We start from the raw sequence: 26,366 nt of genomic DNA on the forward strand, positions 1-26,366 counted from the left end.
CTATGGGACTGAAGCAAACAGGCCTTTTCATCAAAATGGCAAGCACTCTATCTGGTTACGTAACAATAGGAACAAAGAAAGCCGGAAGTCCCTCCCCAGTATAAACTATTCACATTTTTTAAAAATTTAGGCAACTGAGTTTTGTTGATGCCCAGCTAATAGGCAAAACAAAAGGCATGCGAACGGTCTATTTTGTAATGAACTGTGTATTTTTTCTTTGGGTTTCTAGGGCTTGAATGTACACATCACTCAGGACCTGCTTTTATGGTTTGTCAACAAGATCACTCCATAAAACACGTTCTGATATCCCACAGCTGTGTATAATTTATTCTGTCTATCCTTGCAGCACAAATAAAATTTTTATTTGCATCATCTTAAAGAAATACCAGTGTATAAATACATAAGCAAAGCTCATAAGAAACAGCCTTCCGACTACAGGGGATATTGTGCAACCAATTAAAAAGCTGAGCGATGACTTCGTTATCCATGTGTACAGGTAATAAATACTGTACTTGGCCAGCAGTGTATCACTCAGTTTCTTAAAAAGGTTGCACAATATCCTACAAGTTCTGGCATAGTCTGTCTCTCCACTCTCTTTGGAATATTTAGAAATAAAGCCTGTTAGAGGAAGAAAAAAATTCAGCCCAAAAGGACTTCTTTTGGATTTAGATGCTGGAATATGTGGGTGAAAAGGGAAATGTTCTGTGGTTGGAACATTTTGCCTTCAGGAGAGAAAGTAACCGTCTTTTCTCTGCTACTAAAAGTCTCGGAGGAAAAAGGTCCCAAGGGCTAAGAATGTTCTTTGTATTTGGTTTGGGCAATTTTAGCTTGATTATCAAATAAGAGGTCCCGCAAAGGCTTCCCAGCTCCCCCCAAATCAAGGGTGTGGACTTGCCGCCTCCCCTAGTGCCTCTGCTGCAGGGGACCTGGATTTCATGGTGCCATCTCCTTCCTTCCAAGACATCCCGCTTCTCAAGTGAGATCTACTAAATGCAAAGACTTTTCCTCCAAGTATCTGAGACCCGGGTGAAGATCTTCCAGGCCTCTGTGCGAGCGATCCCCACGGGAACCACCCTGCCCTCCCCACTGCATTGGGCAGTGGGTGATTCGAGAAGCCAGTTTTAGATTTAACTAGCCCTTGGACAATTGGATTCGGGATTAACTGCTCAATTGAATGATTTACTTGTGTTGGAAACTTCACAGAATCGCCAGGTATAGCTAGCTTATAATCAGACCAGCTTGTTTATAAAGAGGAAAGTTTAACATGCTTTCAATCACTTACTTAACAGTTTTACCTGAGTTTCCAAGAGGTTAAAATAGTGTCCATGATGACTCTGGGCATGTGGCTTGGTTTTCGTTGGTCAAGGGGACACGCACATGGATTTCCAGTTTTGACTCTGTAGTTGCCTATATTTCAAAGCCTTCCTGATCCAGTTCAAATAACACACCAGCTCTCTTTCAGGCTAAGGTCTGTTAATTGCACTCTGTGGTCCACCTTTGCAGGAGGTGTATCACTGCATCAGAACTCACTTTGTTTCTGCAAATTCCAACCCAGGGTCCCACTGAGGATCCAGAGCAAGAGACTTGGGTCTTAGCAAAGCTTCAGGAATGATGGCCATGAAACCAGCTGATATTCTCCTGCTCCACGCATATTCTCTCCCTCAGGCCGCTCCATGCTCCGCCACATTGTATGGGAAAGGAAAGCACTGCTGTGCCTCGACACATTCTTCCCGAAGCTCCGTGTGGGGCTGGAAGGTTCTCATCTTCACATCTCAGCTTGTTTTCTCCCAATTCCAACAAATAAAGGTCTTTTCTGGCCTGTGCATCAAGAGTAGCCCTCCCCACCATGCGCCCATCTCCTCGGTTTTCTTTTTTGGAATCATTTAAGATTTACAGAAGAGTTTCGAGCATAGGTAGCCCTGATGTTTCACTGTCCTGGCTGCTCTCTGCAGCAGTCTTAGCTGCTCCATTGTTTCCCTTCCAGTGCAAGAATCTCTTCATCCGTATATGGCCCATCCCCTGAAGCTTCAGCTCATCCCAGCCCTGAGCACCCCAGGCCCACCCCTCCTTGCCCACCTGGCTCATGGTCCTTGCTGTCTCCTCCCACGTGGCTGAGGGGCCCCCCTCACCTTCTCTGCCACTGACCATATACCTAACTTAGGGTTCATCTCTGTCCTCTTGGCCCTCCTCAACTGGGGATTTTACATGCTTTGTGACCAGTTTGAGAATTTTCTGGAGAAGCTGTCAGACAGTTAATACTTGAGTAGTAATCCTTTTGTAACCTGAATGTGACTTGAGACTTCCACATTGAGAATGATAAAATGGTGTGGATTTAAAAGTATTTGGGGAACTATAAAATGTCTAGGATTAAAATTTCAATACCATTTGTGCCCAATAAATGTGAACTCCTTAGTAACTTAAAACTGTGCTGTTATGACTCAGGTCTGAAAATTATGAGTCCTGGTTGAAGAAATGGGAATAACATATGAGGGAATCTGCTCCCATCCTTTACCTTGAGGGATACACTGTGGTCGCACCAAATAGCAGGAGCGTGACCTCATAGGAGAGCCAGCCCAGGGAAATTACCGTATTTGTTAAGAAAGTGATACACTGTCCAGAAGAGAAAAATGTTATACTTTCCATTAGGATTGTTTATGGAAGTGGGGCTAAATTGAACCTGTGTCTGTACATTAGCTGGTTCAACAGACAAGACCCCAAGAAACAGGATCATATAATAGTTTATTGAATGACTTAATTTTTTTTCTTTTTTTACATAAACCAGTCTTGTCAGTCTGAACTGGCAAATTCATTTTGTCTATAGAATCACTCACTGAAGTATATAAAATTAGCCTCCGTAAGTACAGAGTGGAGAATTGGCATTGGGTTGAACTGATTCACTGGGACTTAAGTAAATGGATTTAGTCTTAATACAGCCTAAGCCTTGAAATGTTTAATAGAGAGTGAATCTTAAGCAAAGCATTAATTCATCATTGAAAACGTCACCGGTTGTGTGTTTTGTTGCTTGTTGAAGGATGGGATTATATGCTCTATGATAATCACCCAGTGCAGGCCACGGAGCTTGGAGAAAAAATTAGCTTTTGATTTAAGTTACAAAATGTTTTGATGGGGTCAACAGAGAATTAATCAGTTTTAACACTTGCCATGACTTGATAGGTTATGGTGTTTCCCTGGCTTCTTCAACTTCCAAATATTTTCAGTCATTTATGTCATAACCTCCTGATGCCAAACTCTCGTGACTAGAATGAAGAACAAGGCTGTTTTCTTTTTGGTGCAGGGGTGAACTTGGGAAGAAAATTAGCACCTTTCACGCAACAGGCCGGAAGGAGGAGCCAGGGAGGAGCTTATGAAGTAGTCAGTGGCTCTCTTGTGAACAAAGACCCCTGGAATCCCATGAAGAGTATTGACTCAAAGGTCAGTTTTTTTGTTTTTCACTTGATTTTTTAGTGGCTGAAGTTTTGAAATCCCATTAACTGCATTCATACTCTTTCATTCAAGTTTTGTCTTTATCTATTTTAATGCTAACTTTATCCTTATAAAGAGAAATCTTTATTTGTAAGGAAATACAAACCCATTTTGTTGTGATTGTTCTGATGAAGATTATTTGCATCTGTTGTGAGTTACTGTTCATGCACACCAGGGATGACATTTCCAGATATAAAACTTCTGGGTTTGTTTTACTTGAGTGCTGGTATTTTTCTGTATTTGTGTGTATTTCATCAACATTTTGGTTTTATTGATTATTGGCAGAAACATTATAATTCAACTTTTAAAAAGTCTGTAATTGCTTTTAATGCAGCCTTATACGTTTTACTTTGATGCCTTTGATTGGACCTTCTATGATATGAAAGAATGATATAAAATAATTGTAATATTGGTGATTAAATTTAATATTTTGATGAGTTTTATCTGCCAAATCTGCATGACTTTCTCAAATTTCAGAACTTGTTGGAATAGCTGGAAAGTGATAAAATCTATAGAAATATGAGCTCTTTGGAGAGATCATACAGATGGCTTTGTCCTTGTGTTATGTTAGATTATTTTTCATAATAGAAAACAGATTTTTTTTTAAAGAGCAGTTGAGATTGTGAAAAATCCTCTGTACCTTTCTGGAAGGGCTGCAGTGGGCCACCTTAAGTGAGGAATGATAATATGATTTACATCATTAATTTATTTTGTAAAGAGGCTTTCGGTTTCAAGTGGAGCATTTGGGAAGGTTGGATGTTCGGTTATTAAAGGATCCAAATGCCAAATCTGTACTTTTTGGATATTTCTGTTTTGTGGAGACTATTTCAAGTTGAAGATACAAAAGTAAAAGTTAATCACAGTGATTTTGGTGATATTTCCAGGAAGAAAAATGTAAGACATTAAAGAAAATGTCATCATGCTCTTAATCTGCAAAATTAGAAATGATACGATAGATGCAGAAAAGTATACTATTTCATAAAATATTATTTAAAATCCTTATAAGTACTAATTAATAATACAAAAATATAAAACAATCTTAAGTGCCTTGGGTGTTGGAAGCTGTTACTGGGGCTTTCCCTGGTGGTAGGATTGCCAGATTTAGCAAATAAAAATGCAGAATGTGCTTTTAAAATGGGACTTAAGATAAGCAATGAGTTTTTGTGTGTATGTAAATATGTCCCATGTAACATTTGGGATGTTGTTTATTGAAATCCAGATTTAACTGGTGTCCTGTTTTTTATCTGGTAATGCTGCCTGGGGGCGGGGTATCGGAGTAACAAGCTGATAAGGGTTCTCAGCACGCCTCTGGAATGGACAAATTCAGGTCGGATCTGGCTTCTGACCTCTAGCTTCATCCTTCCTACCAGCCAGCCACCTTGTAGACATCCTGTGGCATGCCGGAGGAGGGAGCCGCACGTCTGCTGGCCAGGCTCACAATCTGATCACGATGGGCTACCAGCATCGTGTTTGTAGAAAACTAGGAAAAACTATAATTTGATAGCTGTCCCAACTCTTCTAGGATTCTACCTCCAGGATTACAACTCTGCGAGTAGTAGGCATATACGTCACTAAAGTAACTCCAGTTTACTAACATTATTGAAGGAAACGGGGGCCTAGGTGACTTGCGGAACAGCATTTTGTTGGCAAGTCATGGGGCTCATGGAGTCAGCCTTATGGCTCTCTAATTACTATGTGTGCCCGTAGGTGGTGATTAACCTCTAAGACCCTGCATGAAAAGGGGTACCTGTGAATGTGTGTAATTCTCCACAGGGTAGATGTATGTACCTGTTGTCAGACTAGGGTTTCTGGCTAATGGTGTGTAGGTATGTGTCTTTCTTTGCTATCAGACATAACAGTCAACATTTTCATTTTAAACTGTATTAACGGAGCATATATTCAAGCAGACAAAATGCACATTAATATTTTTGAGGCCTAATTATGCCTGCTGTGCCTTAGAATATAGACTTTTGGATGTGCATTCTTGCCTTCCTGCACCCCTATTGTATCCCTTGCATCTCCCCTGTTTCTTCTACTGAGCCAGTCTTTGAGAATTTGATTTCATTGGTTTGGGGGAAGGCCCAAGTAGCTTCCTTCTGATAAAGTGCCCCCAGGTACGTCCAGTGAGCACACAAGTTTAGAACCACAATACAAGAAGAAATTGCTGCTCTATTCAACACTGGAGTGCTGGTCAACCTGGTTTAGCTGATTTAGGCAAAGTACCAGCAGATTCTCTGTCTCATCTATGATTGAAATATATCTGGATAGGATATTGTGTCATTTACAAATCAAGAATCAAACTGTTATTGCCCCTGATAATTTAGTTGAAAGAGTGGAGGAGAAGGAGAGAATATGAGCTTCTGTGCCTTGGAGAGCTTCCGGGGTGCTGCCAGCCCTCCGTCGCCTGGTCCACACTGTGAGGATAAGGTTGTAGGCTCTCCCTCCCTCTCAGGGTCATTGTGAGAATGAACTGAAACAAGGGCTGTGAAAATCAGTTGGAAATGAAAAGCTGCTGTACCAATGTGAGGTGATAATTGAAAGTTTAAGGTGTCTCTAGGGAACAATCTCCAATTTCCTGTCTTGAAAAAAATCAAGCCTGGGCAGACATGTCAAGACGTGACTGATGGTGAGATGACCTCAGTTGAGCTCAGCCTTTGACGGCTCCAGGATATTTCTAATTTTCAGCTTTCTTGCATGAGAATAAAACTATGGAAATAGGATATGAAATGGAAAATAAAAAGGCAAACAGATTAGAACAGGAAACCAAAGCTTCCCTTAGCATATCGCAGGCCTCAAATATCAAATAGCAACTAATTAAAATGTCAGAGGTAGATTCTGCTCCATGCATTTCCATTTGCTTTGTTTCGCAGCTGAGAAAACTGAGTCCTGCTTTTCCCTCAAATTATCATCCCTACCCAGCCCTTCCCAATCAGACTTCTGGGGTGGGGGGCCCACACTGGCCTCCCACCTCTCCCCTGCCTTTCTTTCTCTGCAAAACCCTCAGCAGCTCCCACAGCCAGCACTTGGTCACAGCCACTCTTGCCAAGGCCACAGGTGGCCTCCCGACTTCTGCAGCCAGTGCACACCCTCTGTTCTTTATCTTACTGACCTTGACACTGATTCACTCGCCCTTGAACTCTCACTTCCTTTGGTTCCCCAGACCCTATTCTCTCTTGTTTCTCCTCTTGTGTTTTTAATTCTTGCTTTTTATTCCTCTTTTTGGCTTTGTCCCCTGTTGGTGGTATCCTCTGAGTTTCTTTCTAGGCCCACTGCTGACAATGCAGGTTCCCATGGGCCATGGAATTCACTGCTGTGGCATCACTGTCCACCAATTGTGGGGAAAGGACCCCAGGAACCACAGCAGCAGCACCGGCTGCCACCCTTGATCTCCTATGTGAAGTCCCTCCTGGGTGTGAAGTTCCTCCTGGGTGTGAAGTCCCTTTCAGGCACCTTTTCTGTGATCACCTCACCATGTTGACTTCAAACCCACATCACCCACATTGCTTGAACCCCTGAGATTTGGTCACAACTTCCAATGGATTTCAGGCACCTCCAGCTCTAAGTTGCCGAGCACCTTAAAGGCACTGTGTTCCAAAATGGGCCGAGCCCCCTGCCCACGTTTTTTACTTTATTTAATAGCCTCTAGAACATAAGAATGTTACTTCCTGTACCCCCCAATCGAGGATGGAGGCATCTGTTGACTTCCTTGGCCCAGCAGGGCTGTTTCTACTCCATTCCCATTACTACGCCTTACCAAACCCTCCTCTGCCCCAGACATTCTGCAGATTCAAGTGGGGTGGTCTGTCTAAACCGCAGGTAGAGCCTGTCCCCTTCCTGTTTTCCAGTCCTTCAGGAGCCATGCATGGAATCTGACTGTAAAGCCAGGTTCTTTTGTCTGATGCCTGAGCTGCTTTGCAGGCCAGGCTGTCCCGACTGTCCCGGCTCCCATGTCTCAGCCATGTGGCTGGTCAGGAGCAGCCTGTTGCCTAAATAGGCCTTGTCCTTTATCCCCATGCTCAGCATCTGCTGGGTCCCTGGCACCTGAAGCCCCAGCTTAAATGGCACCTTCTCTTGTGAACCTTGTCCTGGCCTCCCCAGCCAAATTCGTCCTTTGGTACCTTGGTCCTTGTCAGTCACATGTGCCTCTGTGATGTCATACTGTGCATGCTCTTACTTCAAGCAAACTGAGCCTGTGGCCATGGCAGAAACAGCTGCTGTAGACATGCACAGCTGCGGACCCTGTGGCCAGCGGGGCATGAGGGGCGGACTGCGTGTGCTCTTTCCTCAGGCAGGCTCCTGCCTCACAGGCAAGTCCACTCCCCGGGAGTGATTCCACTTCTTTCAACTGGAAATCGTTACATAAAAGGACCCCTAAAAGAAGGCGACTTGGCTGTGCTCAACCCAAGAAACAATGTCCTGGAGAGAAGATATGGCCATAGTGAACTTACGTAAAAACAAAGAAACGTCCAAGGTTGCTTTAGACTCTGCCTCGTGCACCACTTCTGCCTTCTGCGCTCACCTGAGACCCTAACTGCACGTGGCCTGGGGCTCAGCTCTTTGGCCTGCATCCTACTAGTCACCACTGGTCACCACTAGTTTATATTTCTACTTTCCCCACCAGCCTGCACCCTCCGTGGGGGTGGTGGCCTCAGCTTTATGTCCTCCCCACTTCGTGCAGTACCCCACACCTAGTGGGGGTCAGGCAACACTTGCTCGAAGACTCTGGGCTTCTCTCTGTGCTTGGGGCCCAGGTGATTCACTGGTGTGGAGATGGCCTGGGGCTGCAGAAGAGAGAGCAAACAGGCCAGTGTATACCCTGGGAGCCTCTCCATTTCTGCAGAGTTTGCAAACCTTTCTAGCAAGTACAGGTGCTTTTAAGTCATTTGGAGGCCTTTGGTGGCTTGGTGGCATGTCACATGTTTCACCTTAGTGGTTGCTTATGTCTTATCTGGAATAACTACTCGCTTGTGCCTCCCTGCTCCGGGTGGGGTCCTGTTACTCCCTATGGGTGGGTTTACATGGCCAGCCCAGGAGAGGATGATATCCCCTTCTCGGAGGGAATCTGCTGGTAAGCGCAGTTTTCCTGACAACCGCGGGCCAGCCAGTGGTACCCAGAGCTTAGCTGAGGAAGCTCAGTGGTTGTGTTCCTGATGTATGCAACACTGAGCTTACATCAGCTTACAGGCCAGCCAGCAATGCTTCCTCTTAAGAATATAATTTCATCAGAATACCTGCTGCAAAGCTCCCCATAAGAGGTGTATGGTGGTTCAGAGGTTGATTATTTCTAGACTGTCCCGTCTCCTCAGATGGTCTGTCCCCCTAACCTCATAACTCCCATTGGACCCCAAGGCCCACCCCTCGCCTGACAGTCCCCTTGAGGCTATGGCTGGCACACGGGAGGCTGCTAAAAGCCTTGACTCCTGTTTTGCCCTCACATAACCCATCCAGCCAAGACTGTGCCTGCCCTTCTGGGGAGAGGGACTAGATGTGAAAAAGCTGGCACCCTTGTGTCTCTGGGAGCTCAACTGTTGTAAAAGAATCAATACCATATGCAGTGGAAGGGGCAAAGATATTGGAACATGCAGGGATGGATTCAGACTCCCTCATAGACTCTGCCTTGCTGTGTGATGTCGGGCCCATGACCAGCCCGTGCTAAGCCTGTTTCCTCATCTGAAGAGGAGACAGTAAACGTTCCCTGGCTGCCTGACACAAAGCTCTCAGCATGCTCTGTCAATGTCAGCCATCCTCTTTTTCCTTAACTCTTTCTGGGCTTACCTCCTACCACAGGGCTGGGTGGTTCTTTGCTGTGCATGAGGGGCAGGGCCCCCTGTGCCCTGCAGGATGTTTAGAAGCAAGCCTGGCCTCTGCCCTCCGGATGCCAGTAGCATCCTCCTCTCCAGTCATGTCATCTCAAATGACCCTGGGTGGGGGTGGGGGTGCAAACTTGCCCCTGGTTAAGAACCATGACACTAGGGGAAAGCCTCTGAAGGGTGAGAAAACTGAGTTCTGAGAATCTCCCTTGGACCCTGGATACAGCTTCACCAAAGGCAAGCAAACTTTTACTGTGAAGAGCTGGACAGTAATATGTCCCTCTGTGTGGGTCCTGTGCCCCCACAGCCACTCGGCTCTGACTACAGTGTGTCAAGTAGCCAGACACAGTGCTTACATGATGGGCATGGCTGTGTTCCTGCGAAATTTATGGAATTGAAATTTGAATTTAATATAATTTTCATGTGTCACAAAATATCCTCCTTTTATTCTTTTATTCATTTAAACATGTACCACCATTCTAGTTCACAGGTGGTGGGCTCAATTTGACAGGTGGGCTGTAGTTTGCAAACCCCTGGGCTCGAGAGCGTATAGATATGACCTCCCCGTGCACACTTGTGGGCGAGGACATTAGCGACACTACAGAACGTGAAGTGACAGGACTGGCACTGAGCCCAGGTCCCTTGCTTAAACTTGGAATCTAGGATTCTCTCCATAGTGCTCCGCTGCTTCCCAGAAAAATCTTCAGCTTTTCTCCTGTGTGCATCGGATCCAGACAGGTTCATAAATCTGCACTGTGATGCGAGGGTGCTGCTCGGAGCATGTGTCTGCTGTGGGTCTTGCCCATTCCTGGGGGGTCCCAGGAGGTGAGCGCCCCACCCCCACTGCCTGCCAGGGCCTTTTAGGCCAACCCAGAAAGAGGAGAAAGCAAGCCGAGGTGCTGTGCTGGGTGCGGCCATGTCCGTCCTCTACTTCGGGAGCTCGCCACTCACTGAAGGGGTCTGGAGACTACATTTCCACCGTGCTGCTAGCTCTTGATTTCTGGTGACCTCTTAGCAAGGCCTTAATAACATTTGTTTTAAAAAACTGTCTAGTGAATCGGATCTTCCTACAGTTTCTGTGACTTCTGCCCTCCCCCACCTCCACCTCACACCTCTAGCTTCATCACAGAACTGGGTCTATTTAAAAAATTGCATTTTAAAGTAACAAATCTGGATAATGGTAGGAGACACGGTGGCTTACACTATTTAAACAGACCAGACAGAGGTTATTAATTTTTTTCTTCTAATCCTTCAGTAAGACTCTCCATGTTTGACTGACATGTAGAGCATATAGTACTTGATATTAGGAGAAAAGGAGTTTGATGAAATTCTGTTTTCAATTTTTTTTTTTTAGATAATTATTTTTTATTGAAGGGTAGTTGACACACAGTATTACATTAGTTTCAGGTGTACAACACAGTGATTCAACATTTATATACATGATAATTCTAGGTACCAGCTATCACCATACCAAGTTGTTACAATATTTTGACTATATTCCTTATGCTATACATTCATCCTGGTTACTTATTTATTTTACAATTGGAAGTCTGTACTTTTTTTTTTTTTGTGAGGGCATTTCTCCTATTTATTGATCAAATGCTTGTTAACAACAATAAAATTCTGTATAGGGGGGTCAATGCTCAATGTACAATCATTAATCCACCCCAAGCCTAATTTTCGTCAGTCTCCAATCTTCTGAAGCATAACGAACAAGTTCTTACATGGAGAACAAATTCTTACATAGTGAATAAGTTACATGGTGAACAGTGCAAGGGCAGTCGTCACAGAAGCTTTCGGTTTTGATCATGCATTATGAACTATAAACAGTCAGTTCAAATATGAATATTCGTTTGATTTTTATACTTGATTTATATGTGGATACCACATTTCTCTATTATTATTATTTTTAATAAAATGCTGAAGTGGTAGGTAGATGCAAGATAAAGGTAGAAAACATAGTTTAGTGTTGTAAGAGAGCAAATGTAGATGATCAGGTGTGTGCCTGTAGACTATGTGTTAATCCAAGCTAGACAAGGGCAATAAAACATCCACGTATGCAGAAGATTTCTCTCAGAATGGGGGGGGGGGAGGTTCTGAGCCTCACCTCTGTTGATCCCCAATTTCTCACCTGATGGCCCCCCTGCGACTGTGTCTGTCTTAGGTTGTTCCTCCCTTGAGGAATCTTACCCGTCTCTGGCTAACCAGTCATCTTCCGGGGCCATACAGGGAAATGTAAAGTTGGTAAGTGAGAGAGAAGCCTTATTGTTTGAAAAGGTTAGTTTTTTACTTCTTTGCATATTTATGCCCTGTGACTTCTATGCCCAGCATTTGTCTTGAGGTGTCTTTACCACTTGGAAGAATTGTGATACATGGTAAATTCGACATGAGGCATGAATTCTATTTAGGGGTTGTAATTAGGAGGGAAGAAGAAAAGCTATAGAAGTAGCAGGCGGAAGAAAACATGGGAAGATTGATTATTTCTTTGACATATCTTCTTGTAGAGTAACTTCAGCATGTATAGGTTTTAAACTACTAGTTAAATTGCACACACACATTAACATAATAGGAGTACAGTTACGTAACCAAAGCATACCTGTAATTACCAGCCATCTCCAGTGAAACCAAGAAAACCAGTTAGGCACCTTAGGCATTTGTGAAAACTTATCTATGATATGGTGGATATTGTCCAACTGAACTTGAACAGCCTGAGAGAAATCAGACAAATTAAAACAACCCATTCCTGGGGACTGTTCACATCCCATATGTTCTTTTAACAGTAAATAGTCTGTAGTTGTAAGATTTTGGAGCGCTACAATTTGCACTTTTCCTAATTCTTGGTTGAGTTCCAACAGTATAGATCCAGTCAAATTTGTTGTTTTACTGTATGCACAGTGCAGCTTAGATATCTCCTTCTTCACTCCCATGGCAAGTCCAGGAACCGGTGGGATGAGTGCATCTACAGCTGTAGCAGTGCGTGGATCTTTGTTGGGGTTTTTTGATGATCATCTTCTGGCATGAGTCTTCCAGAGAGTGCTGATGCTGGAAGTTCTTTTTCATATCGTATCTTAGTTCATTTTCAGGGTAGCCAAATTAGGCTTTGATCCTCTGTATAAACACAAACAAACCCTTTGCCTACACTTTTATATGCCCTTTATATCATTGTGTAGAACTCATTGGAGGTCACCACACAGGAACTGCTTTATTTTTTTATCATTAATCTACACTTACATGATGAATATTATGTTTACTAGGCTCTCCCCTATACCAGGTCCCCCCCTATAAACCCCTTTACAGTCACTGTCCATCAGCATAGCAAACTGTTTCTGTTTTCAATTTTTCATTCATTTGCCCAAGGACATGACATGAGAGTGTCTGCTGTGTTCCAGTCTGGTCAGGCTCCCGTGAGACTCAATACTGTCTTTGAAAAGCTCACCATTAAGTGAATTAATGAAAGTAATAAATGTAAACAAGTACCTAGCAAGGGACATATGATTTTTAAAACAAGTGATTTTCATGTGGTTTTAGATTTACTGAAAATGGCAAAGATAGTAGAGTTCCTATATACCCAAACCCAGCCTTCCCCCGATCTTCACATTTACATTTGTAACAGTGATATATGATGTTTTTTATATTTGAACCTGAACTTGTTCAATAAGAGAGAAATGTCCTGGGGATTGAGGATGTGCAGAAGAATATATAATTTCTAGAAAGTACTATGATTTTAAAAAATCACAATTTAGACTAAAGAGCCTGTCATCCCCAAGAAAGACTTCATGTGTGTCAATGTGGCATTTTGTAATTTCATAATTGTGAAGGCTGAGAAGCTGTCGCCTATGCATTTACCCTGGAATTTTGCTGGAGTTACGACATCACCAATGGAAATAGTTCTTTCATAGTTACTTAATAAATGGTTGCTATGGTGATACAGATGTTTTGTTCAACCAAAGTTTAAAGTTTAGATTTTTTTTAAAAATTCTGTTCTTTCCTTAGAAAATGGAGACATCTTTTTAAACCTATCATGACAGTGCGGTCAACCAAGTGTGCAAAATCATGTTAAAAACTGAAGACAGTGCTATTATGTGATTATACTGTAACTCCTGTGTATCCAGCTGGTGTGAGGTTTTCCTTTTGTGCTGATTTAACCTTCTCCTGATCCCATTTCTTATATGCATCCTTGTAAGCATAAAGTGTGTGTTTTTTGAATGTTTTACACTGGTACTTACAACCATTTTTCCAATATTGCCTGCTTAAAGAGAAAAATTACTTAAATTTAATGTCTCCCTAAAGAGAGCAATTAACTAAAGAATTTTTGTTATGTAGTATTAAGCTTTGGGGGTGGCACAAATCATTATACTAATCTAAGAATTTTCAAAGTGTTGATTTTTGCCCCCTTAAGGGCAATACTGACCCTTTGGAGAATGCATGCTGGCACCACACATAAATGAAGAAAAGGAGATGTATTTCTCCCAGGACTACATGTTTTTCCAGAAACCTGCCTGTTGGAGATTTGGGGCCAGTAAGAATAAAAGTTAATTTCTCCTTCCCTCATAAACTGCTCTTGCTAGATTTTTAAAAATAAGTTTATATTTAGAAGAGTTTTAGATTTACAGAAAAACTGTGAAGATAGTACAGAGTTCCCATATACCCCATATCCAGTTTCCCCTATTTTAACATCTTACATGATTATAGTGCATTTGTCACAAGTAATGAACCAATATTAGTATATTATTATTAACTGAATGAAGTCCATACCTTCTTCACATTTTCTTTGTTTTTACCGAATGCCCTTTTTCTGTTCTAAGATCCCATCCAGGATATCACATTACATTTAGTCATCATATCTTGCCACTCGGTTGTGACAATTTCTTAGACTTCCCCTTTTTGATGACATTGACAGTTTCAAGGAGTACTGGGCAGGAATTTGTAGGACATCCCTCATTTGGTATTTGTCTGATGTTTTCTCAGGTTTGAACTGAGCTTGTCTATTTGGGGAGCAGACCACAGAGGTAGAGTGCCATCCTTGTCACACCAGACAAGGGTACACACAATTGATACGACCAATCGTTGTTGATACCAACCTTGATCACCTGGCTGCGGTCTGAGGTCATGTTTGTCAGGCTTCTCTCCTTTTCATACTGAATTCTTTGGAAGGAGGTCACTGTGCACATCTCATGCTTAAAGGAGTTCTGCTCCACCAGCAAGAGGGCAAGGTAGCTACATAAATTATGTGGAATTCTTCTGCAGGTGAGAGTCATCTACTCTCCCTATTTATTATGTATTCTGTCATTCATCCATGTCAGCATGGACTCATGGCTATTTATTTTACATTTTGGTCTGTAGTCCAATGCTGTTTTACTTATGTTGTTCAAATTGTTTTTGCTTTGGTCATTGGGAATTCTTCCAGCTGGTTCCTGTGTCCCTTTGACATAGCCCCGTTTGTGTGTGTGTGTGTGTGTGTGTGCATGCACACGTGTGCAGTGTGCCTGTGTGCTTTAGCATTTCCTTAGTTTCTTACTGCAAACAAACACATATCTTGTATATCTCCTGCTGCAGTCATAAAATCAGCCATTTCTCCAAGGGGCCTGGTTCATTGGAAAGTGGTATTTGAAACCAAGGCCTGGGTCCTGGGGTGCTTGCTGCTGCCATAGTCTTCTCAGCTGACAGAGCAAGAAAATATATGTGTGTTCTGCCTAGATTTTAAGGAAACATCAAATGGTGGGTCCTGACTGAGGCATACCATACTTTTTCACATAATATATTTAATTCTAAAACTTGCATAAGAGAAAATATACCAGGAATTTGGCTTTTATGGACATACCTAGGCAGATCAAAAGAATGACTATTTTCAATAAACTAAATCAATTCCTGAGAACCAAACCTAAGCATTAAATTCTTTTCCCTAAGGTGTTGCTTTTAAAAATCAATGCCCAGCTCTCCAGCATTTGACCTGACCCTGGCTTTTTAGATTCCCTGAGTGGATCCATATCTCAAAACTGCCTTTCTGCTAATTACTTGAAATTAATTTGAACTCTTTCTAAAAGTGGCACACACAAAAAGATTTTATTCAGCTGTGATAATCATTTTCATATGCGATTTTTGTTCACTTGAAGCTACGAAGGGTCTTCATTTTACTTGAACCTACTAATTTTCCAAGCATAGAATTTAAAGACATGGTCATCGACCAAAAGCAGAGCCGGTGAGTGCACTGAGCTCATGAGTCCAGGGTTGCAGATCCTGTCTCTGTTAGGATTTTCCCCATTCCAGGGGAGCTGTTAGCTGGGCTCAGCACTCTGGCCTTTCCTGGTGCATGCCACCCCCATGCATGTCTCACCAGGAATAGCCCGGAAGGCATGCGGACAACACTCCACGTTGGGAAACATTAGGCATGGTACTCCCCATCATTGACGGATTGGCCCGGCCACATTTGAATATGCAGATGACATAGTTTACATCCAGGTTTCCCAAACTTCCATTACCCATGGCTCACATGCAAGATTTTAGCCTAGTTCCAGAAGCTGCCATATTTCACAGTTTATACCTGTTTGACATACTTATTTTCTCAAACACATGAAAGGAAGATAAATGATAAAAGGAAGCATGGTGCCTACTTCTTCAAATGCCTCTGTCTGCTGTGGGGAAACACATTATACCATTTGAAAACAGTCTTTTAAACCTTTAACAGTTTCTCTGTTTTCTCCAACAGCAGATGATGACTGAGTACTCCATCAGGGTGCCATGTATGGCTATGCAAACTAAGCCCTGCATAGCTTGGGGAACAGGGCCCATTTGATCCCTGGATTTGAATCTGGTCAGCTTCTGAGGGTGGTGGCCCCACCTAGGACAAGGGACCATTCAGTGGAATTCGATATCAGAGTTGTGATGTATGACCTATGAGGAGAAAAATGTTACTGATGAAAGATTATCCTATTGAGTTCTTTCTGTGTATTCATTTAATCACAGCTATTTATTGAGAACCCATGATGTCTCAGGCCCTTTGCTAGGTGCTAGAGATATTTTGCCATTTAAAAAAATGCCTAAAAACTGGCAAACTCATTTCAGAACAACTTTGAAGCTTACTCAAACAGAACTCTAGGAAATGTCAACTCCTCCTGCAGTGCAAACATAGGGACGAGTTAAGAGCCCACCAGGGGTAGAGAATTCTATCACAGTGCCTTTGAAATCGAGTCCCTTCTTTTATAGTTCAAAACAAGACCACTGGGGCATATGATCGCTGGTCGTGCCTATTCAGCTAATCGGAATGTGTTTGCGTTGCCAAAAGTTATTGCTGGTTTTAGTGTCTTAGTGGAGTACATGGGAATGCACCAGATCCCCAGGAGCTATTGGCTGGCCCGATGCTGGGCTCCTATGACTGTGTCTTTGCGCATCTGGAGTTGAAAGCACACATTTGCTGCCTTGCAGTTTTTATGTCTGGGCTGTTTTGGAAGAGCTAAGAATTACGGTTCTGTCGCCTCCTGGCCACACGGCCTGAGTGAGGGCAGAAGGGAGCTTTTTAAGGTTCATGTCCAGCCCAGTCTCAGTGGAGTCCCAGAGCTGGGTTTTTCCAGCCTGCTGTTGCATTGGCAGGTCTCGAGCCTTGTCTGGTTCAGTCTGGAAGCATTTCTGGGAATACAGCTGCCACGGGAAACGCCTGTAACGGGCATGACACCGGCTGGTCGTCCTCCACGTTCTGAGGACTCTGCTCAGGCTCTGGTTTCTCTGCCACATACTCCAGCTGCCCAGACAGGGCTAGAAGGAGCTGTCAGATGGGAAGGACGGAAACAGCATTCTCAAGTCATACAAAACACTGAACGCATTGTTTGGGGGCTGTAACCGGCAGGAACGTGGAGACGTTCTTTTGGCCCCAGCAGGCATTACGAGGAAAGAGCTGGCGAGCGAAGTTGGCAGGTGGGGAGAGGAGTTGGAGAAGCTTTAAAGGTCTTTTCCTGTAAAATAAATGTCCAGAAGCTGTGGAAATGTACGTCTTTAGTTAAGTAAATACCCTCAGAGACAACACATGGACATTTTTCAGTGAAATCTTACCAGTTACCATTGCCCTTGTTCTTAGATTCCAAGAATTGCAGCAAGCACAGAACTGGCCTCATACTCATTAACCTCAGAGGCAACTCCTTTCAAGAATTCCTATGGCCGTGACAGCAAATTAATTTAACTTTATTTGAAGCAGCTTGCCTTAGAATTTCCTTGTTTATATTTCAGGACCAAATGGGAAGAAACACTAATTAAGTGACAAGTCTTAGTTTCCATACAAAACTGAGGCAGCCTAGAAACCGTGCTGGCCTCCATCTCCTTACATAGAAAGGATCCTAGCTGAGATTTGGAACCATGCCCTGCGTCACTGTGCGCTCAGTGGCAAGTTGTAGTTTGCCCTGTTTTTGCAAATGGCGCTTTAGCACCTGTTACAGAGAAGATACTGTCAGGGCTGGGGTTGGCGGTTTTCAGATGAGGCAGGGCCTTGAACGTCACCCAAGGTTATCTAAAAGCAATGAATGTTCTAAAAGCCACTGAAGGTTCTGGAGTAGCCGAGTGACATTTGGGGCAGTATTCAGAAGAGGTCTGAAACAGAGTATCTGTTTTAGGAGGGAAATCGGTGGCAAGGTGGTAGGTTCTAACAGGAACAGAATGTTCCAGGCCCATAGGCAGCCCAGAGCAGGGAGCCGGGTGGGGTTCTTGTTCTCTGCAGATGCCTTGTAAGCTCGGAGCATGGCCTCTGTGAAGATATAACCAGGATGGAGTGTGCCCTGTGGGCCTGGTTCCCTGCAGGGAAAGGCCCACAGCCCGGGGTATGGGCTTCTGGCCGAGGGCTTCCACTGCCGGCCAAATACACCCTGAGCCAGAATGGTGTCATTACTGATTCTTGTGTCCATCTGGGGAGAGGAAATAGAGTTTGGCCCCTTTAAACAAGGTATACTACATCTACGTCATTCCACAAATCCCCGAGCTCTTGCTGTATGCAAGACCGTAGCCCTGTGGCAGGACTGGGCAGGGGAAGGGGGTGGCCTGCTTGTCCCCAGAGGCTACTCCCAGAGATGCCACCCGAGCACATTCTCCTTGGCTCTGGGACTGCCTTCAGCCTGCACAGTGGCAGGTCTAGAGGTGATGTGGACCCCTCGTCACCAGCCCAGCCCTCCCAGTCCTGAGGGTGGTGGAGTGACACTTCACAGGGCGGCATGGCCCCGGGCAGCAGAGCCTCAGGGCTCAGACCCAGCACTGCCACCTCCCTGCTCTGTGCCCTTTGGCAAGTTGCATGACCTCTTTGAACCTCTGCTTCTCCACTAAAAATAGGAACCCAAAAAAGTTCTCTTTCCACAGGGTTGACAAGATGGTGTTTAAATGTCTAGCACACACCAGGACTCACCATATTCATTGTCGTTGTAATTGTACCTCCCACGCCACAAAATGTCCTGGGGACATCTGAGTTTTACTGGACCCTTTGCTCTCTGGCCCCTCAAATCCAGCCCATGCTGTGGAATGACTCGTCAACACAGCTCTCACCATGCCTTAGAAGTGCTTAAAATCTATCAGTGACTCCCCACTTCCTCAGTGTAAGACCCAAGCCTTTAGTGTGGGGCCTCGGCACGCCTCCGGTTGTGACCGGAGCTTCCCCCACCCTCCTCACGCTGTGCTCCTACAACAACTTGCGTGCAGGTCCTGGGGGCCCTGCCTCTGCTGGGAGCTTTTCTCCGCACACTTCCCTTCCCTGCCCTAAGTCCCTTCCTCATCTACCCCATCATGGCTTCCTTTTTCTGGATTCATCTTGGAAGTTACCTTTTGTGGTTGGTGTTATGGACCAAAGGTTTGTGTCCCCCCAGAATTTACACATCAGAGCCCTAAACCCCCATGTGACAGTATTTGGAGGCAGGGCCCTTAGGAGGTTTAGGTGAGGTCATGAGGGTGAGGCCCCACATGGGATTAGAGTCACATGGGATTTTCTCTCCACATGTGAGGACACAGCGATAAGGTGGCCATCTGCAAGCTGGGAGGAGAGCCCTTCCCAAGCCCCAGTCATGCTGGCCCCTTGATCTTGGACTTCCCAAAGCAATGAGGAATAAATGGCTGCTGTTTGGAAGTCCCCCAGTCTGTGGTATGTTGTTAGAGCAACCCGGGCAGACTAAGGCTGGTTTTTCCTGAACTCTTCACATCCTCACCTCTTGTCCACATCTGTTAGCTGCCAGGTGCCCAGTCAGTACCTGCATCCTGGTGCATGCTAGCCACACATAACAGTGGGTTTTCTTATTGGGTCCCCAGGGAACCTGTGAAAATTTTAAAGGCGGATACCCTGTGTTGCTCATTTCAGTATCCTGAGGATCTCTCAGGGCTGAGGTCCCCAAAGATGTTTGAGGGAATAGTTGTTTCCCTTGAGAGTCCCTTATTTTTCAATTATTTCTTTCCATTTACTGTTCTCTTGACTTTCATTTTGGTCTAGTTCTTTTCCATTTAGGTTTGATGAATGCCACCAAAAATAAAAAATCATTTTCATAAATAGTCTAACAGTCAAGCATTTCCCTTAGGCACTTGTACTTTCAAATTATTGAAATGTTACTGTAAACAACAGGCACTTAGACAAATCTTTTTTTCCAGAAACATACATGTCATATATCTTGATTGACTCAGGTATGTCCCAATTTGTAAGCGGATGGTGCTTTCCAAACCCACCCAGAGTGAGACGCAGAGCTGTCTGATGTGCGGCCCCAGGAGATGGTGCCGTATACACAGGCGGGCTCTCGCCTACAGCCCTGAAGCTCAGTCCCGCTGCGCCTTTAGAGCACAGCCCCGTTGCCATGTCTTGCCCCATGCCACCCGCAGCTGGTCTCTGCTCTGCCTCTCCTGGGACGTCTCCTTCTCCTCTCTGGCCATCAGACTGGCTTCTTGCTAGAAGCTGCTCTGAGTCGGCCTCACAGAAGCTATAAGCCAAGTGTCTTCATCTGCACTAAAGCGACTGCCTCCCACGTAAAAGGGAGGCAAGGAAGTGATGGGATGTCAACTAAAGTGAAGAGAAAGGATCATACCACGTGTGAAGATGATGCCCATCAGGTCGTCACGGCTCTCCACACAGGTCCTGTGTGTGCATGTGCTGCTTGCCAGGAGAGGGCACGGCTCGCAGTGTGTCAGCAGCTAAGCTGTGCGGATCCCGGCAGGGTTGATGGGACTGTCGCCTGCTGGGGGAAGAGAAGAGCTGCTTATTATTGAAGCAGGGAAAAGGCTACAACGATCAACAAGTGGCACGTTTAAAGAGGCCACAGTCTGGTCTCACACTAGGCTTGTTAGGTGTAATTACAAAGACTTCAGAGTTAGAACCCAAGGAGAGGCTTCTGCATGCTTGCTTTCCTCCTCCTCAAAGGCCCCACCACAAGCCTGCCTCCTCCTTGAAGCCTTCCCTGACCACCCGGGCTCCCCTGACCCCACAGTCTCCGAATCCCTCCATGTGGTCAGGGCCCCCAGCTGCACACGGCACGTCTTTTGTTTTTGTATTTGAGGAAAGACAGGGACTACATTCAGCGGCGTCCATCCAGAGGCACGGCCAGGCTCCCGCATCAGCAGCGGTGATCCTGGGGGCAGAAGGGGGCAGGCCCCAGGTGTTGGGGAGGTGGGGAGCTGGTGCCCCACTCCCTCCTCCCCCACCCTGTGGCCCCAGCTGCCGTCCCCACTCTGGTGCTCATCTTTCTCACCTCTTTGCATGGTCTTACTTGCACTTTCAAAGGGTCACCCTCAGCAACCTGCTGTGTTTCTGAATTACTGCTTTTGGAGAATGGGTTCAGAGAGGAGGATTCTTCTTTCCCATATGCCTGCCCCAGTCACACTTCTACATCCATTCAGCAAACATGGATGGAATAAGTAGGGTTGCCAGATAAAATTCAGGATGCCCAGTGAAATTTGAATGTTTGGTAAACAACACACAGCTTTTGAGTGAATAGTATGTCCCATGCAGTAATTGGATTTGAATTCCATATTTAACTAGATAGCGTTTATTTCTTTTTTTTCCTAAATCTGATAACGGTAATGGACCATCCGCCCTGTACTGCACTGTGATCTGAAGATGAATAAAATACCAACCTTGCCACCTTGAAGTTTTCAGCCCAGTAAAAAGAGTCAAACACCTGAGTAGAAAAAACAATGTTCCTGGAGCGGCATTGGGAGCACACCAGGCTTGGGGGTGCGAGGGGGGCCTGGCCCAGGGGGTGCGAGTCTTAGTATTTCAAGGGCGCAGCTCGGAGGAGGCTTCCTGGAGGTTTTCTCTTGCACTGAACCTCAGTGTAGACTGGCTCCCCCTAAAGGCAGAAACCTTGCCTTCTGTGTTTTAGGGTCCCCACCGTATCACCTTACACAGAAGCCTAATCTTATTCCCCTCATAGAACACAGTTTCATATTTTGGTCCCTCTTCACTGAAAGGACGGGATGCAGTGCTTGCAAATTTTCCTGAGCATGCGCTACTCTGCATTATAGCCTCGTAGACCTTTATTTAATGGGTCTGTTTTTTTAGAGCTTGCTATTGAAATGACACTGGCGCCCGAAGTGGTGATTTAGAATCAAGGATGAAGTCATGGCACTAATCATTTTCAGAGTTAACTCCCCAGTTGCTGGACAGCTGCCTTTCTGCCCCTGCCTCGGCCACCAGGCATCTCAGAGGCAGCTGACTGTTCTCGGGGTCTGCTTTTTCAGCGCGGATTTGCTGGGTAAGTGTTGCAGCCGGTTATGCCCTACCGCTTGCCTGCAACAGCTTTTGGCAAGGTCAGCGGCGACCTTGGTGACCTCACCCTTCTTTCAGCCTCTCGGGTCTTCACCTTCTTGGTATTTGTAGTTGATCTTTCTCTTCCTTCCAACCACTGCCCCTGGATTTCTCGGTCCCAAGTGTTCTTTGTGCTCCCCCTGCCTCCCTGACTGCTCACAGGCTTTTCCCCCTGTTATTCTCCTCCATCAGCCTCCTAAGTGTGCAGCTCCATAGGTCTGTCTACTTCCCTTTCGCTGAATTCTCCCTCTGGGCCCTTCAGCACCTTCTGAGGTTGCCACTGTCACCTGGTAACATGACGAAAGCCCTGATCTTTGGAAGATTCAGGCCCGTATTTCCAGCTGTCTTAGATCATCGTAATATGCACAGCATGCCATTCTCTCTAGCTGCTAGTCCTCAAAAGTAGTTTCTCTGCTTCCCTTTGAAAGATGCGTGGCTTACTGAAGTCTGTAGTTGGGATGTGAAACAGCACATCCCTAAGCATGGATTGCCACTCTGTGTAATGCAAGAGGATCACCTTAATTATGTCTCCACCCTCTGCACCCAACTCACCATCCTCGCATTTGTCTTAGAAGGCACTTGAGCTGAGAATGATGACCCACTGTGGAGAATTACCTAATGAATAAACTTCTCTTGGTTATGAGTGACAGAAAACTCACTAGCTGGCTTATGTTAAATAGGATTTTTTTTTTCCTATTCCCCAAACTGAAAAGTCCTGGGGCATTTCCTAGCTTCAGACATGATAGGCTCCAGGGACTCAACCAGTGTCCTCAAGACTGGTATTTATTTTCTGTATCTCTTAGATATATCTCAACTCCCCTCTGTTAGCTCTGTTTTCAGAGAGGCCTTATCTTCCAGGTACAGTCCTGTAGCTCCCTAGCAATCCCAGCTGAAGACATTCTCCTCCTCCACGATGTAAACAAGAGTCCTCAAATCAAGTCTCTGAGAACTAATTTGGGTCATATGTCAACATTTGAAATGATCAGTATAGCCAGAGGTGTGGGATAAGTGACTGACCAGGCCTGGGCCATGTGTCCACCTTTGGCACTAGGAGGAGGACATAGCCATCAATGACCACAAGACCTGGGTGGGAGAGTGATAATTCCTCCAAAGAACCCTAGGCTCTGGGACTATTTAGGAGCATAGTGGAAGATATGCAGACAGAAATGGCAGAGGTCTTCTCAACTGTAAAAATGCATCTTTCCAGTTATCCCAGAAGAGGCATCATGACAGCTGACATACACATCATTCTTGGACTGGTAGGTGATAAGATCTGACCTTCAGCTGTGAATATAATAGTAAAAGGACTTTAACATGTTGCATCTGTTCTTAGTTGCAAACTATGGAATAATGATGCTGCTTATATCTGAGATGATGTCCTCCACTACAAAGGACACCAGGCATCAGTCAGTTTTCAGTAACTATTTTTAAACTTTTAGGATATAGCTTGAGGATATTTCCTGAAATAGAAAGTCAAGATTTGAAAAAAAGTAATAAAACTACCACTTTCTTTAAACTTCAGTAATTTTAATTAGTGTCTGTGTGGAGGTCTGCTTTTATGCTGTTTATTAAAAATGCTAAGTAAATCAAAAGCAAAATTTCTATAAGGATGTTTAAAGTAGAAAAGAAAAGATTTGTGTTACTGAAAGTTTCCTTGACTTTAGTAGTATAAATTTACATATAAGTTCTGGTGTAGTTTAGGAGTCTTCCACACTTTCATGGTGCTTGGGAGATAAGATCCAGCTAGAAGAATGGGCTTGCAACAGTCAAATGACTGGTCTCCCCTTCATGCCAGATTTTCAGTTTTCATGGGTAAGGAAGCTAAAGAGTAAGCTTCAAACCTCAAAAAAAAAAAAAAAAGAAGTGAACCTCTTCTGCAGTCTTTCAGCATCAAAAAGATAAGGGCCTCAGACAGAAGCCTGGAAGGTTCACCCCCAAGGCACAGGCACTAACCAGAGGTAGGCTGAATCTTAACTACGAGTACAGCTCAGCCCCAACCCAGCTCAATTCCTGACCGCAGTGGTCCCTTATATGGACATAGAGGGAAGGCTGCCCTCTCTCTGGTGGGAAGTATCATTTGGAGCCTCTTTGGTATTTTCATACAGAATGTCTGTCATGAAGTAAAAAATAACTAAACATGCACCAAAAACCAGGAAATTGTGACTGACAATCAAGGAGACAAAAACAAATAATAAAAGTGGAGTCACAGATGATTCAAATATTGGAATTATTTGGAAGGACTTAAAAATAATTAGGATTGGTATGGTTAAAAAAAGTTAAAAATAGAGAAAACTGTAGAATTTCAATAGTAGCTTGTAATCTACAAATCAAATCAAATCAAATGGGTATTCTTGAAGTGAATAATATAATATCTAAAGTTAGGTATTCATTGGAAAGTTTAATAGCAAAACATCAACAGAAGAAATTGGGAGGAGGGAACTTGAAGCTAAGCAATAGAAGAAAATGAAATGCATGGAGAAAAACAAATAGAAGTCTCTGTATAGAGCATATAGAGTGTAATCGGAATCCCGTAAGGAAAAGTGAGAGAAGTTGGGGCAAAAGCATCATCTAAAGAGGTAACGGCTGAAAAGTGATAAGAAGCAGTTAGCTCATACTTTACAGAAGCTCAGTGAACCCCAATGAAGGTAAATACAAAGAAACACCATCAAACTATTGAAAATTGAAGTCCAAGAAAAGAAACTTTCAAATATCCAGAGGGAAAAGACTTTCCAAGGAGCAAAATTAAGAACTACAGCTGACTTTTTAACAGAGATATGCCAGCCAGAAGCAAATGGAAAGATCTTGAGAGGGCAGCAAGTGGGAAAAACTGCCAACATAGAATTCAAACCCAGTGAAAATACCCTTCAAAAATGAATGAGAAGTATTTAAAGACAAAACTAAGTGATATAATTCATCTCCAACAGATTCAAACTACAAAAACTATAAAATGTTCTTCAGGTTGAAGGAAAATGATCCCAGATGGAAACACAGAACTGCAGAAAGAGCATGAGAAAGTAAATATGTTGGTAAATATAAAATTTTGACTATTTAAAACAAGTTGTTTAAAGATTTAAAATATATTAGAAGTGAAATATATGCCATCAGCACAAAAGGAGGGACAAATGGAATTAAGCTACTGTAATATTTTTACATTTTTCTGAAAGCAGTAAAGATACTAATTTAATATAGACTGCAATAAACCTAGATACATATTTTAATCTCCAAATTAATCACTAAAAGAATAATATAAAAATATATAGGAGACCTTTGAAGGAGAAAAATACTAAAAATATGTGATTCAGATTTTTCCTTTAAGGAAGAGAGGAATAAAGGAATGAAGTATTAATGAGACAAGAAAATAAAAGGGTAGTAAACTTAAACTCAGCTCTGTCAGTAATTATGTTAAAAATGGCAAATTAAAAAAAATTATCAGATGGAAACCAAACTCCTTATATGTGAATTATAAGAGTTACACTTTAAATATCAGTACATATGAAAATATAAAAATTTTATAGAAATAAAGTAAAAGGATGGAAATATATATATGCCATGCAGACACTAGTCAAAGCTTGCCATCTGTAATAATATCAAATATATTTAAGACAAAACTTAATTAGAAATAAAGAAGGATATTCACAAGGGGGAAAAAATCAATTAACCTGCCATAATTCTATTTGGAATAATTTCCCTTCAATCTGGGAAAATTCCTTTAGAATTTTAAAAAATACATACCACAGAAATGACTAGAAGTGAAAGAAAAGACAAAACTGTATCACAATGGAGTTTTTAAAAACATTAAAGAAAAAGCACTACAATGCACCTATTTTAAGTGTATACAGTTCAATGATTTTGACAAATGTACACACCCATCTTCCCCCAAACTTCCTTTGTGAACAGCCCCTCCCCTCAATTGTTTTAAGTCTATATTTTTTAAATCACTAAAGCTTAGATTTCTCTCTTCGAAGAAATTCATATCCATTCATGTGTGGAATCATACAATATGTCCCCTTTTGTGTCTTCTTTTGATTAGCATAATGTTTGTAAGCATCATTTGTGGTGGTGTTAGCAGTTCATTCCTTTTTATTGCTGAACTGTAATGCATTGGCTCTGCCACAGTTTGCTTACGCATTCATGCACCTGTTGATGGACATGTGAGTTGACTCAAGTTTTGACTTGTAAAGAGTAAAGCCGTTGTGATTATCCCTGTGTAAACTGTTGCATGGATATTTGTTTTTATTTCTCTTAGGAAAGTGTTTAGGAGTGGAATTCCTATTTCCAATGTCAAGTAAATGTTTAACTTTCTAAGAGCTTGTCACATTGTTTCCCAA

The 26,366-nt window shown here is 43.5% G+C and overlaps 1 protein-coding gene across 4 annotated transcripts in view; it reads left to right on the forward strand.

Moving 5' to 3' along the window:
- Positions 1-26,366, forward strand: part of ADAM12 (ADAM metallopeptidase domain 12) — a 328,481-nt gene that overhangs the window by 37,486 nt on the left and 264,629 nt on the right. For all 4 annotated transcript variants that reach the window (XR_012132960.1, XR_012132961.1, XR_012132959.1 and 1 more), the window contains exon 2: positions 3,296-3,432. Coding sequence is in view for 1 of the 4 variants with exons in the window: in XM_037011665.2 (XP_036867560.2) it covers positions 3,296-3,432 (137 nt within the window). In the remaining 3 variants the exon portion in view is untranslated. The remainder of the gene's footprint in view (positions 1-3,295; positions 3,433-26,366) is intronic.

The sequence above is a fragment of the Manis javanica genome, chromosome 7 (assembly GCF_040802235.1).
Source record: "Manis javanica isolate MJ-LG chromosome 7, MJ_LKY, whole genome shotgun sequence".
Classification (NCBI taxonomy): Eukaryota; Metazoa; Chordata; class Mammalia; order Pholidota; family Manidae; genus Manis; species Manis javanica.